Below are 15,157 nucleotides of genomic sequence, written 5' to 3'. Positions count from 1 at the left end.
TCCCACACACATCCCGCCGCCTGTGCGTACGCGTCCCGCCATCGGATCCACTGCTGGCCGCGCCCCGCCTCTGTACGCCGTCCCGCCGCCGGATCCACTGCCGGCTGCGCCCCGCCACCGTGCACCATCCCGCGACTTCTGCCTGCACAGATTGTGTAAAAGGGTTTTTGCAGTGTTTTGGTGGCAAACTTCTACCTGCAGAGATTGTGTAGTTCCAGTTTAAGTTGAGCCCATGATTCTATTGTCTGTCTTCCAATGTTAGCTCCGTTTGAATTATCAATTTTCTTGTATGTTATTTCTTTAGTCTGCCTTCCAATGCTAGCTGTAACCTAATATTCTCAATTCTAAATATTCAGGAATTGGTCTATGTTAGAATTTAACTATTATGCTTTTTTGTTGTCCTCTTAGTGATATAATCAATAGTTCAACTGATGTCTTGAACTGATGTCTTGCTACCGAAAACTTTTTTAGATCACAGCAGGAAGTGAGCAACGTTAGCTCCTAGTGCTTCGAGTGGATCTCAAGTTGCTGCAGAATCTCAATCTGTGGGTTCTCATCCTCAAACTCGTCGATATCTTGCAGCCAATTCAGTAACACCGCCATCCAATTTAGCAGCACCGACAACTGATTCTGCAACTGAAGGTAATACTGATGTGGTAGAGGTAGAAGATGATGTTCCTATTGGTACTAAGAGAAAGGTAAGATCTGAAGTATGGGAAGACTTTGATTTGATTAATGTAAGTGGGGTTTGGAAAGCAAAATGTAAATGGTGTAAAAAACCATTTAGGTGGGGAGATAAGAAATGGTACAACTCACTTGAAGAATCATATTGTTGTATGTCAAGACAAAGCTACTAGAAAAGGTTTAACGCACTCAACTCTTAAATTATCTGCAAACCCACAAGATGGCACAGTCACAATAGAGAAGTATGTGTTCGATCAAGATGTCGCTAGGAAATAACTTGCTTTAATGATTATTGTCCATGAGTATCCTATTTCCATGGTGGACCATATTGGATTTCGCAATTTTTGTGCTGCATTGCAGCCAGCATTCAAGGTAGTGTCTAGAAACACAATTAGGAAGGATATCTTGGATATGTATCAAGTGCAGAAGCAATCTATGGTGAATTATATCAAGAAATTGAGTTCTCATGTTGCTGTTACTACGGACTCGTGGACCACCAGAGGAAAGGTTACATGGCAGTTATAGCCCATTTTCTAGATGAAGATTGGAAGCTAAAAAGTTTTCTTATTTAAATTTGATTGTGAAAAATGGAATGAGTGTCATGGAGAATGGAATTGATAAAGTGCGTGATAGTGTTGCATACTGGTTGGCCGCTCCTAAAAGACATGATAAGTTTGAGAAAATGGCAGCACAAATGAAAGGAAAATATGAAAAAAGAATTGCTCTTGATTGTAAAACTAGATGGAACTCAACTTATATTATGCTTAGCACTGCACTACTTTACCAAGATGTTTTTGAGCGCCTTGCTTCTCGTGCTCCATGTGTTCCATCTGAAGATGATTGGAAGTTTGCTATAGATCTTTGTGACAGGTTAAAGATGTTCTATGATGTAACTGAGCTACTGTCAGGCACTAGATATGTTATAGCCAACCTTTTTTTCCCCAAAATATGCAACATTTTTTTTGCAATTAGGAAATGGCAAAGCCATGATGCTCCTAAGTTAGAAGAAATGTCTATTAAAATGAAAGAAAAATTCAACAAGTATTGGTCAGATGTGCATGGTTTGATGGTTATTGTTGCTATCCTAGATCCTAGGTTTAAATTGTAACTGTTGAATGCTCTTTTTCTCAAAATTCATGGGTTAGAAAGTTTAGCTATGGAAGCTGTCAACAAAGTGAAAGACTTGTTGTGCAATCTGGTTTTGGATTACCAAGGTGCTATGGAGGATGTTGCCACAACAGATGGTGCTCAAACTAGACCTAATGCTCCTATTCAGATGGATGATGAGGATTGGATGGACACTTTTGATGATTACATGTCCAAGCAGCTAGTTGTGACCTCCACTTATGTGCATACATAGTTAGATTTGTACTTGGAAGAGCCATTGCTGCCTAGGACACAAGAGCTGGATATCATCTAGTGGTGGCAACATGCAGGGCTGAAATACCCAACATTACGAAAAATTGCACATGATGTCCTTGCTATTCTTGTGACAATAGTGGCATCCGAGTCAGTCTTTAGTACAGGTGGGAGAATAATTAGTCCACATCGTAGTAGGCTTGCACCATCAATGATACAAGCCCTTATGTGCATGCAAGCATGGTCTCATGCCGACATGTTGGGTAAGTCAGTAAGTGCAATTTCTATAAGTATGTGTTCTTCATTCCAGATAAGCAATAAAACTAATTTGTGAATACTATATCAATGCAGGTTCTCAGTCCACTTTTGTTGGTGTTTTGATGACTTGTCTTGACAAAAAAGATGAAGAAATGGTATTGTTGTTTGCTTCTATTTTCAACTTGTGAATTTACATTGCGTTCAACATTTTAGTAATTCAAGTAAAATTGTTGTTGTGATCTCTGAACTTGTCCATGAACTTGTAATTTCAGTGAAATTGTTGCTGTGAACTTGTCCATGAAATTGTTGTTGTATTGTCCCTGAACTTGGTGTTTAAGACCTGTATTGTTACTGTACTGCGCCTGGTATTGTTGCTGTACTGTTGCTGAAATTGTTAGTGAAATTGTTGCTGTACTATACTGTTACTGTATTGTTTAAGACCGTTATACTATATTGTACTATTCATGTTCGAGTTTTGGTTAATCCATCAGGTTTCGGGTACCCGCGGATTTCGGTTTCAGGGATGGATTTTCACCCAAATCGGTTTTCAGGTCGAATTCGGGTTTTAGGTTCGGGTTTCGGTTTTGGGTGCCTCGGCACTCCACCCGATCCGAACATGCCCCGTTGCCATCCTTAGTATCCATGAGATCAACATGCATATAGAATCATACTCGCACCTCAGGGTTCTACCCTTCCTTTAAGGTTATTACCGGTGGAGGCGCGTGCTCGACGATGCGAAGACTCCTCGAAGTGCGCGTCTTGGCAACTATTCATCTCTTCCTCAGCAGTGGGGCCAAATTGGCCTCAAGCTCATCTTCCGCAAGACGCTTTGATGAGCCAAAGGATGCCCCTCCCTCGTCCGAGGCATGGTACTGCATAACAAAATCCTCAGCGGCATCAGTGTCTGAGCTGCTGAGGGACTCAGTTTTTTCTTCCTCCTCCTCCTCTTGGGTGGCCCCCAATATAGCCATATTCCACCCACAAACCCGCGGCACACTTTCAACATCATCAGCACCGGGTGGAGGAGGGGGTGAAAAGAACACGAGTATATCCTCCTGCATAAAGGGAGACCAGTCGGAACAGAAGATCAACAACGAATAGGTACTCGGGGGCTACAGCCATGGGTACATACTGCTCTTGGTGGGTTGGAGGAGTTAAATGCCAAGACTATTTGGGAGATCTCATCGACGTTCTTGAACATGTGTTTCAGCCTTGCCATCACTTCATCGGTGGAGATATCCTCAGGTGACATCCTTGACGGATCATCAAGGCCTGAGTACTCGTAACCCCATATGTGCCGGAGTTGCAGGGGTTGTACTCGCCTCTTCAGGAAACTGAAGGCCACTCCGATGCCTGTCAGTCCTTGCTTGTTCAGATGGGCAATCTTGGCTAAAAGCTCGGGTACCTGGAGACTGCTCCCGAACGTTGGCTCATCAATCCACCTATTGTTCCACTCCGGGCAGTGACCAGTCACCTTTGGCAGCTTTGATTCGTGGTCTTCAATGTAGAACCACCTCTCCTTCCACCCGGAGTGTGACTTAATTGTTTGGTAGTCCAAATACAGACTACTACTCTTCTCCCGGATCTGAATTCCGGCACCTCTGACTACTTCAGTGTGCTCCATTCTTGGATGCGGCTTCACCTCGAATATCTTGCGGAACAACTGGAAGTGGGGCTGAATCCCCAAGAAACCTTCACACAAATGCACGAAGATAGAGATGTGGAGGATGTCATTTGGGTTGAGGTGGACTAATTGAAGCTTGTAGTAATCCAGAAGACCCTGAAGAAAATCAGATGAGCGGATAGCAAAACCCCGCTCAACAAGTGCGCAAAAGTTACTGTCCCGTCGGGGTGCATCCCAAATGGCCACGCATTACCATAGGCACACTGCCAGCCTACGACTGCTTGATCCTTCAGTAGCTTCGCCGTCAACAGGGCCTGGATCTCCTCCTCCTTTAGGGTGGACCTCTTCCAAGACAAGGCCTGATTCGGCAGCGCGATCTGGTTCGTCTTTTCGTACTTGGGCGGAGGCAGCTGTGACTCTTTCCCATTTTTGGATCCCTTCTTGGAACCCTCAGCACCCTTGGCACCAGCAGCTTTCCTCCCCATCCTGATTGTTGCAAGCCTCTTCACGCGCATATGCTCGGGAGCTCGACAGGGGGAGGTGGCATTGGCGATCTAAGATTGGATTGTGGTGGCGCTAGGGGGGAAGGTTTTCAGCAAAGGCAAATAGTAGATGCAAATAGCAAAGTAAACAGGAGGGGTAATTTCTCCCGTCTATTTATAACAGAGGCGGAGTAAACGGAGGTAATGGCCTAATGTTTTCGCCACTAGTAGCAAAATTTGCATATGGCCGTCAGTTTCCGAAGTTACCACAAAAGATAAAGTTACTGTTGGCGACGGTCACAATGACTGGTGGTTGACCCTTATACCTCCTTAAACTAATCGGGTAACAGCTCGGGGGCTGTGTGCCACGTGCCCGTCGGCTAAAAAGTTTTTTCTCTGGAGTTTAAAGTGAAGACAATGCGAATGCAGATTGACCCTCAGCCTGATTCTTCGATTCAACCTAAGGCTCGGGGGCTACTCCATATGAAGTGCAATTTTCATCGCACTTCCATATATAAATTCAAGGACAGATATTCAACATAGCGTCGGATGAGGCTTGAGCACATTCTAGCCGCATGGCAGTACTCGAGTTACTTGAAGGCTCAACTTTGACAGAGTACTTAGAAGAGCATCAAAAACTAGTCGATGAAGCCTGTAAAGGTACTCGGGACTGCTGCATTTGACTAAAATGTACTCGAGGCTTGTCGTACATACATCCACAAGCCCATCAGAAGATTTGGACAGACCCATATATAGGGTTGTGCACCGAGACGTGTCAGATATGGAGACTATGGTGCAGGACGACGTAGTCTACGTGGAGGACAGGGACTAGTCGAGGACTCGGAAACTACTCATAGCAGTTAGAGTAGGACTCTCTGGTCGAATCCGACTGGTATTCCTGTAAAATAACCGATCCTTAATCCTGCTCCACCAATATATAAGGACAGGCAGGGACCTCTCTAGAAAGTTCAATTGAATACAAGCAAATAACACACAGGACGTAGGTATTACGCGATCTAGCGGTCCGACTTGTCTAAATCGCGTGCCTACGTATACCATCGAGTTTCTGATTTCGGCGACACCTACCAACCAAGACTCTACCTTGGGTATTCTTCTTGGTAGGTTGCCGGATTTTAACACCGACAACTAACGATGCTTTGTTTTCTTCTCCCATTATAGTTTCCTTCTCACTGACAGGGAGCAGCAGCCTGCTATTGGAGTAGTTATGCATCAAGAAAACTAGAGTCATCGATGCCGAGTTTTTTCATCTAGCATTGCGTCTTGCGGTGCGCCGATGGATACTCAAAGAGAAAAGAGAAAAACGAAAAATAACTTTTAGAACACACTGACTGCTCTAAGCACGATTTGCCGTGTTTGAGGTAGTTTAGCTTGTTTTTTGAGCCGAGCCAGCTCCATATCCTAACGCAAGCCAAGCCGACACGAACCATCTCTGCGGCTCTGCTGTGCTTCCCGCCCTCCCCAACCTTTCAGCCGACGGCCGCCACCCATCGCCCCCCTTCCTCCGCCCCGAACCCCGCTCCGGCGATGACACCGACGACCCGCCTGCCCGTTTTTCCCACCTCCTCCTTCTCCAATAGCCGGTAGGCTAGGGATAGCGCCGTTAAGTTGGCGCCGGTCTCGAGCGCACTGCCATATGCCCGTCGCCTGCTCGATGGAATGCCTGACCGGACGCACTGCGATGTGTAAGGCCCCGATCAAGTATTACAGTTGAAAAAGGCAAAACGTCCTACTGTCACCATTCGCGTGCACACATTTACGCAGAATATGTGCTTCTTATCGTTTATTTTTCTTATACAGGACGTTTGATCCCATCAGCAACAGAATAACTGAGTCTAGCTAGGAGCTAGTGCTATGCCACCCACTAGGCCACTACGATTGATTTTGAAGTTCACTTCAATCCCTGTCTTCATGCTGTGCTAGTTGCCCCTGTTACAGTTGTTTCCTCTGCCGCTGGAGCAGTGGGATCGCCTCGAGTACTCCTTGACGAGCCTGGAGAACTCAGAGTTCTCGTTCTTCAGCAATTTCGACGGAGTGTCGTATTCCACGATCCTCCCTGCTCATCATAAAACAGTATGGATTTTAGTATCACTGCAGCTAGGTCCTCCAATAACATGCAGCGGACTGCTGTTTGTTCATTGAACCCGGGCCTTATACCTTCACTGAAGACGAGGATGAGATCGCTGTCAACAACCGTGTGGATTCTGTGTGCCACTGTAAGCACTGTGCAATCCCGAAACTCTTGGCGGACGGTTTCTTGGATAACTGCATCAGTGGAGGAGTCAACTGAAGCAGTTGCCTCATCAAGTACGAGGATGTTGCTTCTCTTTAGCAGAACCCTACCAAGGCAAAACAGCTGCCTCTGGCCCACGCTCCAGTTTTCTCCATTCTCGAAAACTGCAGGGGGTATCCCGTTTGGTTATAGTCTCATTGAAGATATCCTTACCTACAAGACTACGGTAACTACTACAGTACCACCTACCCATGAACACTACGTTTTCACATTGGCCACTAGACCTGAAATAGTGCATTACCTGTTGAATCCAGCTTCTTTGGGTTTTGCCGAACTATATCGCCAAGCTGGCATTTGTCCAATACCTGAACAAAATAAGCAAACCAATATTCTGATCAGGTGGCTGTCTCCACTCCCTCTAGTCATCATTTTCTTTTGAGTGGTACTTTCCCTTTTCTGTGCACTTTTATGTCAATAGATTATGAATTTCGATCGGGTTGGTTATGAGTTACCAGAAAATCTTTAGGAATTGTATTGTGTTACTAATTGCAATGTACAGTTGGTGCACTTATACTATAACAATTACATCCATTCCCCCATTCTGGCTTCAGTCATTTAAAGTTTGGTGGTAGTATCAAACATGCAGTGTGAGGGAAACATGTTAATTTATGACTTATCCCTATTTCAAATGGTAATTAAGGTTTTCTTTATCATGATGGTATTTGTAGCTGATTAAGTTACCTCCCACACACGTTGATCAGAGTACTCATTTAGTGGATCAAGATTCCCTCTTACGGTTCCCTCAAACATGGTTGGATCTTGTGGAATGATGCTAAGTCTGCCACGTAAATCATGCAGCCCTATTTTGCAGATGTCAACATTGTCGATTTTAATTGTGCCTTCCCGTGGTTCAACGATCCGGAAAAGGGCTTGGATAAAAGTTGACTTTCCACTGCCAGTACGTCCTACAATCCCCACTTTCTTCCCTCCTGGAATTGTACATGATATGCTTCTCAAAATAGATGGGAGATGCTCTGCATATCGAACCTGTAAAACAGTAAAAGCAAAAAGTCACATTAGATGGCTCCATTTGAGCTAATGCATATATTGAGATAAAATACATAGTACATGTTTAATTTATTATGTAGAAAATAAAAAGTAAGAGCTACGTGATTATTTATATAATTATTATAAACCGAGCGCTTTCGTGAGATGAATTTTTCTGACAGCTTGCTGTTATTTTGTGCATATGATTATTTAACTTCAACGTTAATGAATAAATTAATTTTTTTTACCAACTCAGCAAAAGATTTTTAAAATCATTGGTGAAATAAAATTATGTTTGCACTCATGTTAGGTCATAACTCATGATTCTTTTTCACATACCTCCAAGCATCTTATACTGATAGTTCCATTTTGCGGCCAGCTAGTTGGTGGGCGGCAGTAGTCAACTAATAGAGGAGCCTCACTAGGTATCCTTGAGTACTGTAATATTCTTTCTACTGATATCATTTTGTTCTCTGTGCTGGTAATGTTCCAAATCATAGACGTCAACTGATAGTTGAGGTTCAATGCATAAGTCACTGCAAGTCCAGCAATGCCTGCATGTGTAATTATATTAGTTTGAAAATCACTAAACATAAGACATATTGAGGCTTCTGTAATCACCAAGGGCTTTGCATATACATCTTACTTGGGTTCAATAAACCTTCAGGAAGGCTGACTAGCAGAATCAAACAAACCGCAAAGACAAGAGTGGATAGCATGGCTAGCCTGAGAGAAAGCCACTCCATGGAAGCGAAGTTATAGAACCATGGTCTGAAGTGACTGTCAAAAAGACCAAGGTTTGCTTTTATGAAACGATCTTTCTGTCCATATGCTCTAATACTTGATGCTCCTAATAGTGATTCTGCAAAATGGTGTAGGATTGGAGCCCTTTGAATTTTATTCAAACGAGCCAGCTCTCTTGCTGCTGGTATTTGGTAGCGCTGCACATTATACAAAGTATATGGATTCAGAAAACTGGTATTTAAGCTTCCTTTAATTTATTGATTGCAATAGTAACCATATGCATAATGGTAAAGAGAACACCAAAGTTGTAAGCAAGATCTGAAGTTCTTGTCTAAGAGTTCGTACTTGATAAAGGACAGAGACAACCATCACTGGAATGAAGATGGCGAAAACTGGCCATGCAACCTGTGACATAACACCAATGGTCCCCAGGATTTGTATGACTGAAAGCATGGACCAACTAAGCTTGTTTGCTATGTCCATATCTAGAGCACGTTGGTCACTGGAGGCCTGTTACATGAAAAACACACATTAGTTTCGTACTTTAGTACTGTTAGGGCATGTGATGCAGTATAAAATTTTCATAAAACCAACCCTGTTCAAAATTCTCCCAGTAGGTGTGGAGTCAAAGAAAGACATTGGGGCACGCAGGATGCAGTGGATCATGTTCTTGAAGAGCTTTTCTGATGTTAGCAGACCGATTAATGATGTGAGCATGGAGCGGGCAAAGATACATAGTGCACTTCCCATAGATAGTGTTATATACACAGAGAAAAGGAGGCCTAATCCAATGGTTGGGTTGGTTGCAGATGATGGAGGGGATGCCCATGCCATCCAATAGTTGCTTGCTACCTGAAATATTTGGAATAATAGCTGTGCAGCGATTATTATTGGAACTAAGGCACCACCATGAACTGTCCTCAGGTACACCCAATAAACTTTCTTGCCAATGCCTCCCTTTTCTCTCTCCTCATCTTGTGTTAACCTTCCCTTGTCATTGGTGTCGTGTGAGACATCGCGTGCTGACTCTTGTTTTGTTATGCCCTGAAGCTGATCATCTGTTTTGTTTTCTGCATCTAAATCATCCTCTGTATCTGCTGATTTCTGATTATCTGAGGATATTCTGCTGGAGCTCTCAGCATTCATGACAGATTCAAGTGCCTGGCTATGGGCTCCTACTATAGCTTCGAATCCTATATTCTTTTGAAGGAGCTCATCAAATTTCCCTTCCTGCACAATCTTTCCGCCCTGCATCACCTGTTAACTTTCATCCACATGGTTAGTTGCTTGGCATCTCCTTTGGACATGATTAGTTAAACAAAAAGCTATTTTAGGCACCTACCAGTATAAGATCTGCAGCTGGAAGAAATTCAACTTGGTGGGTCACGTACAGTACTGTTTTGTCTTTAGGAATTCCCATTACACAATCCTGCATGATCCAATTATTTATTGCTTAGAATATCTGCCGACTACTGTCCTAAAAGTCCTAGATGGTTAGTACTATATTTGTGCGTTTCTTGGAACTACAAAACCTACCTTAAAAATCTGACTTCCAGTGTGAGCATCTACTGCACTAAAAGGATCATCAAAGAGGTAAATATCAGCATCCTCATACATTGACCTTGCAATCTGAATCCGCTGCTTCTGGCCACCGCTCATGTTTATTCCTCTTTCACCAATCTCAGTCAAATCTCCATTTGCAAACATTTCAATATCTTTAGTCAGTGCACAAGCTTGTACTATCCTTTCATACTTTTCCTTGTCATATGGATTTCCGAATAAAATGTTGTCCCTGATATTCCCGGACAGGATCCAGGCAGTTTGAGGAACATATGCTTTGCTCCCGCTCACCCTGACAGTCCCGTTTCGCTTTGGCATCTCCCCAAGTATGCATGACAATAGACTGGATTTTCCAGAGCCGACCATTCCACAGATAGCTACTTTCATCCCTCTCTTTACTCTTAACTGTACATCTGGGAGAGTTGGAGAAGTGGTCTCAAGTTCCCAGCTGAATGTTCCTTGATAAATCTCCACAGCATAGCATGTGTCACTTCTTGGCACTTGTGTAACTGCATCACATTTCAGTTCTTCTTCCTGTAGGTACTTTGCTACTCTATCTGCTGAAACTTTACCTCGAGCAAACACTGAAAGCAAGTCAGGAAGTCTGAAGATTGGATTTTGTAGCATCCGGAATGTTGCAAGGGCAGACAAAACACTACCAGCAGTTAGAGGAATCCCCATCAATATGCATGAGCCAAATGTTACAGAGGATATAAATGCAGGTGCCCCCCAAAACACAAGTGTTGTCAAAGCTGACAACCTCTGAGATCTCCATAACCACTTGTACTCCTCACTTCGTGAAGCCTCTATCTTTTGAAGGTACTGCATATCCCATGCTTGAAGTTTCAGTATTTTCATGCTTCTAAGAACTTCTGTTGTTGCCTTCATTCTCTCGTCTTTAGCAGCCATGATCTTGGCTTGCAACTTTTTTTGCATGCTGGTTAGCGGAATATTGCAAACCATTACTGCCAGTGTTGCTGCTAAACCAGCCCAGGCCCCAGCCCCTAGGTTTTGATAGAGAACACAAACAGCTAGAAAGAGCTCAATGGGTAGCATCCATATGTAGTTTGTGTACCATAAAAAATCAGATATCCTTTGTATATCTGCATCCATGTAGTTTATGATCTCTCCGCTGGTGTGCTTCTGCCTCGAACTGAAGGATAACTGGAGTCCCTTTTGATAGACGTGAGATATCAAAGCAGCTTGCAACCGCATCCCGAGCTGTTGAGCTCCAAACCGCCACTGACTATCTGCTATTGCTTGTATAACTTTAGCACTTAGAAGAGCTAAAGCAAGAAGGTAACCTCTTTTGTGTCCATATTGCCTGTCTCCTGCAAGGAACTTCACCAAGTCGTTAATCAATGATGGTCCAACATAGGATGCGCTGGCATTTAGCACAGCAAGTGCTGCATTGATCATTGCTTTCCGTCTAACAAATAAGAACATTGCTGTATATATTGATGAAGTAGTTATACCATGCCTGTGTTCAACATCATTTATGATTTTCTTAAACGAATCAGAGAGGAACTCGGCAGAGTCTTTCCCATCAAGATCTGGCACATCATTCTGATCTAGAGTTTTCCTGTATCCAATAGCAATGATAGGATTCATCCAAGAGAATGTGATAAATTGTAGAATACCTGCCCTTCCATATAGACATGTCCTTTCAGCTTCCATCTGCTGTCCTACAGATGGGGTCAAAAGTGGCTCTGTTATGCTGCTATCTGTGAAAGTTATCCTGATCCCTGTTGTTCCTCTGGCTGAAACTGCAAACAGATAAGTGCAAACACCAAGATTGAACAGATTGGTCCATTTTTTGTATCCTATGTGTTCATGATCCGATAAAATTGATCTGAGATCAAATACCACCATGGTAATTGATTGCAGAAAGTTTAATATCCACCATGATCGAACTATCAATGGTAGTTTAGTAGATTTTGTTTCCTGAAAATTGGATACTGCTATTGACAATATTATGAAGGATAACACCTGCAAGCCTTCACTTAGCACACAAGATGGATACATGCAATTACTTAGTCTTTCATTGAACTGCAATAAGAATACCCGCAGAATATGAACTGCTAACATAAGCAGGCAGCATGCTTTGCTTGCTTGATATGATACACCCTGCTTTATGACTGTATTCTTTTGGTCCTGATATGAATGCTCATCAGGAGCTGCAATCTTCAATCTCTGTCTGCACCAACTTATTTGGTTGATCAGATATTGACTGGACATACTTATGATGAATATCAGTTGCATCAATGTAAAAGCACCCATCCAGAAGCTAGGTGAATATAGCTCTGGCCATTCTCGCAAATATTGCAACATAGTGGGATCTGCATTATTGCATTCCAAAATTTGTTTGTCAAAAACAAAAAAAGGCAGAATTAGTTTACTAATTTGTATTTCTCTCTTGCAAGTATTACATAGGAGTTAGTAACTACCGTTCATGTCATCAGTGCTCAAGAAAAAGAAGCAATCAAATACGTATAAGGATTGAAATTTTGACATGCTGCTGTTCCAACGATTTTCAAACTGATCTTGTTTTTTCTTGTAACTTGCAGAGCTTTTCAAGAAGAAAAGGAAATATTTTTACTATTCAATTCTTACTCAGGTTTATTTCATCAGCTGCTGGTTGGAGATATATTTCATCAACATAGGGGTTGTTTGGATATATAGCCTTTATCCTAAAAAAACCTGTTTTATTGTTCAGTCTTTGTTAGCCATGAATTTGGGTGTAACACGTCGGTAGAAAAGATAAAGATAACTTTGTGCGGAGTTCCTCTCTAATTAATATTGGTACGGGTTTGTGAAAAAACTTGTTTATATTTATTTATTTATGAAAGGCAAGTGACAAAAAACAAAATAATCAAATTAACGTGACTATAGAAACCATAGAATGTCTTATATTTTGGGAAGACTTAATGAGGATGCTAGGCCGACTCGAGGAAGCATCTCTACGGATACTAATAAGAGAAGTTTGCTTGCTGGTGCAGGGATATATGATTTGAGGCTTACTGGACGAGTTGTGGAGCAAGCCACCGTGGTGGAGCCTCTCGTGCGTCCTTGTGGGAACAAGTAAGCCCAGGCTCCCTCTGTCCATGGCGTTAAGTTGCCAAAGGGAGAGAGACAAAGGGAGGCTCTCTCTGGCATGGGTGGGGTATAAATAGAGACCGGAGGAGGACCAAATGGTGGTAAGTCAAGTGCAAATTTTAAAAATAATGCTCCCACTTGTATTTGTGCTATTTTTTCTATGACAAAAGAGCATGAGTTTGGTTAGTGGGCAATTTCTTCCTGCCCAAGTTTCCATGACCCTGCTGATCATCGGTTTATTTGCTCTTATCTGGCGACATGCACCGACACTGGCACTATCTGGCGGCTCATGGCCTATTGCTTTCAAACCCTTTTCTTTTAGGAAATTGGTTAGCTAACCTTTGTTAAAAAAAGAGTCAAGACTAGACTAACTTTGTAGGAGTACATTATATTCTTGCCAGCCAATGCACTGCCCAAACGCATACTACGGACATACTATGCGAAGATGTGAGGAACTGCAACAGCACGGAGACAAGGGATTTGGTGAGGGCGCATGCGCTGGCACTTGGCACTAGCACTACCCGTCAATTGTTGTTTGTGACCACTGGCCAGTGATGGTCATGCATGGTCGTGCCAGGCTCGTCAAAGTTAATACTTACTAGTTGCAGCACGCTCAAGAAGATAAATACACCATAGCAAAAAGAGGATAACTTTTTGCCACGAATTACTTGATTTTAATTCCAAGCATATACACGAATTACTTAGATTGTACTCGAAAGTTCCCTCATACACCGCTGGTCTGCTATTCAAGAAAACATAAACATGTTTGTTGAATGTTTAACCCGTATTAAGGGTAGAGCACAAAATGAGGTGACAATTCAAGAAAGGTTAGTTCATATGTTATTAATTTTATTGTCACTTCATATGGAGTATGAAGTTTAAGATGACATTTTGACTTGTCCAGATTATGCTGGCATGTTTATAAATGTTCAAGTCCAAAGATCAGAATAACAACCTGTCACACCTGGTTTTAAAACAAAATCAAGTGCTACCTATATGTATACCAGGACCTAGTTTCATACATATAGTGACATCATAAGTGAATAACAGCAATATTATCACGTAAAGAACAAGAGAGTATATCAGAGATTTATGCTTAATCCTGGAAACGGACGCTCCAAACTTCACATGCAATCGACCGGGGGTTGCGTACGCCTAGAACACAGCATCATCTTCAGAAAACTTCATACACCTTCTTCTGAGCAGCAAAAAGCAAGGATGAGTATATTTGTGGTTGGTACTCAGTAAGGCTACAAGAAATAATCAGAATAACGATTTAAGTCCATATTTAAGTTCAATTATCATATGAGGGTCCAGGCTGCTCTTGATCGTGAGCAGGGCTATTATAATAGTTTTACACTCTGCGGAGGTTGTACACTTCCACCATAAGTCGCGTAAAAGTTCAAGAGAACTTTAGACCCAACCATGCTGTGCAAAAGTAGCCACTTATCACACTACCAAGGTGTGACTGCATAGGGACGCTACAAGGCTTTTATAAAGATTCCCTAATAAGTGATAACCCGCTAATGTTTCCTCATAAGGGATGAACCCTCCCCCAAGTGGTGCGTACGCCCCTTGGCTGGACAAGCCATCGCACAACCTATGAGCCCCTCTTAGCTTTTTGGTAAGACTATCACAAACTAGAGTCTCTGATTAATTAGCCAAGACTAGAGCTTGTTGGTCTTATGGTTGTACTGTTTTCCTAGGTGGTCGCTCCATGTTCCAATTAATGTAAGATATTCTTGTAAATAAGTATAGATAGAAGGATGGTTAGTGATACTTGCCTTTCTCCAATGAAAAGTTACTCTTATTGCTCTTCAGCTCTTGCTCTCTTGAAGCTCTTAATCTTCAAAGCTTTCGAACAACAATCCTTCTACTCGAAGCCAATCAAACATACAAGCAAACAAACAAGTACAACTAAAAACAATACACCAATCAAAAGAAAAGATTTAAAAAGAGTGTACTAAAGGATAGGGCTCGATTCTAGGATCACACGAACGCAAGGAACTAAGGTTGAAAAGGTACAGCTATCGAGAGGTTTGGATTTGTAAA

At 42.5% G+C, this 15,157-nt stretch overlaps 1 protein-coding gene and 1 long non-coding RNA gene across 2 annotated transcripts; one reads left to right on the top strand and one right to left on the bottom strand.

Moving 5' to 3' along the window:
- Positions 1 to 5,848: 5,848 nt before the first annotated feature.
- Positions 5,849 to 13,319, top strand: LOC117862920 (uncharacterized). Its single transcript, XR_011898820.1, has 5 exons — positions 5,849 to 6,110; positions 6,226 to 6,884; positions 6,973 to 7,616; positions 8,373 to 8,502; positions 8,584 to 13,319. It is a non-coding gene; the product is annotated as an uncharacterized lncRNA (long non-coding RNA).
- Positions 6,181 to 13,179, bottom strand: LOC117862919 (putative ABC transporter C family member 15). The gene is made up of 11 exons (XM_034746472.2): positions 13,031 to 13,179; positions 9,986 to 12,348; positions 9,792 to 9,878; positions 9,044 to 9,706; positions 8,795 to 8,959; positions 8,352 to 8,646; positions 8,045 to 8,259; positions 7,400 to 7,705; positions 6,960 to 7,023; positions 6,583 to 6,822; positions 6,181 to 6,481 (listed from the first exon to the last, which is right to left on the bottom strand). The coding sequence occupies exons 1-11, from the start codon at positions 13,113 to 13,115 to the stop codon at positions 6,345 to 6,347; spliced, it is 4,620 nt and encodes a 1,539-aa protein (XP_034602363.1). The 5' UTR covers positions 13,116 to 13,179; the 3' UTR covers positions 6,181 to 6,344.
- Positions 13,320 to 15,157: the final 1,838 nt, after the last annotated feature.

This window comes from Setaria viridis, chromosome 7 (genome assembly GCF_005286985.2).
Source record: "Setaria viridis chromosome 7, Setaria_viridis_v4.0, whole genome shotgun sequence".
NCBI classification, from domain to species: Eukaryota; Viridiplantae; Streptophyta; class Magnoliopsida; order Poales; family Poaceae; genus Setaria; species Setaria viridis.
The sequence above is the reverse complement of the archived record's forward strand: the minus strand, read 5'-3'. Positions and strand labels throughout refer to the sequence as shown.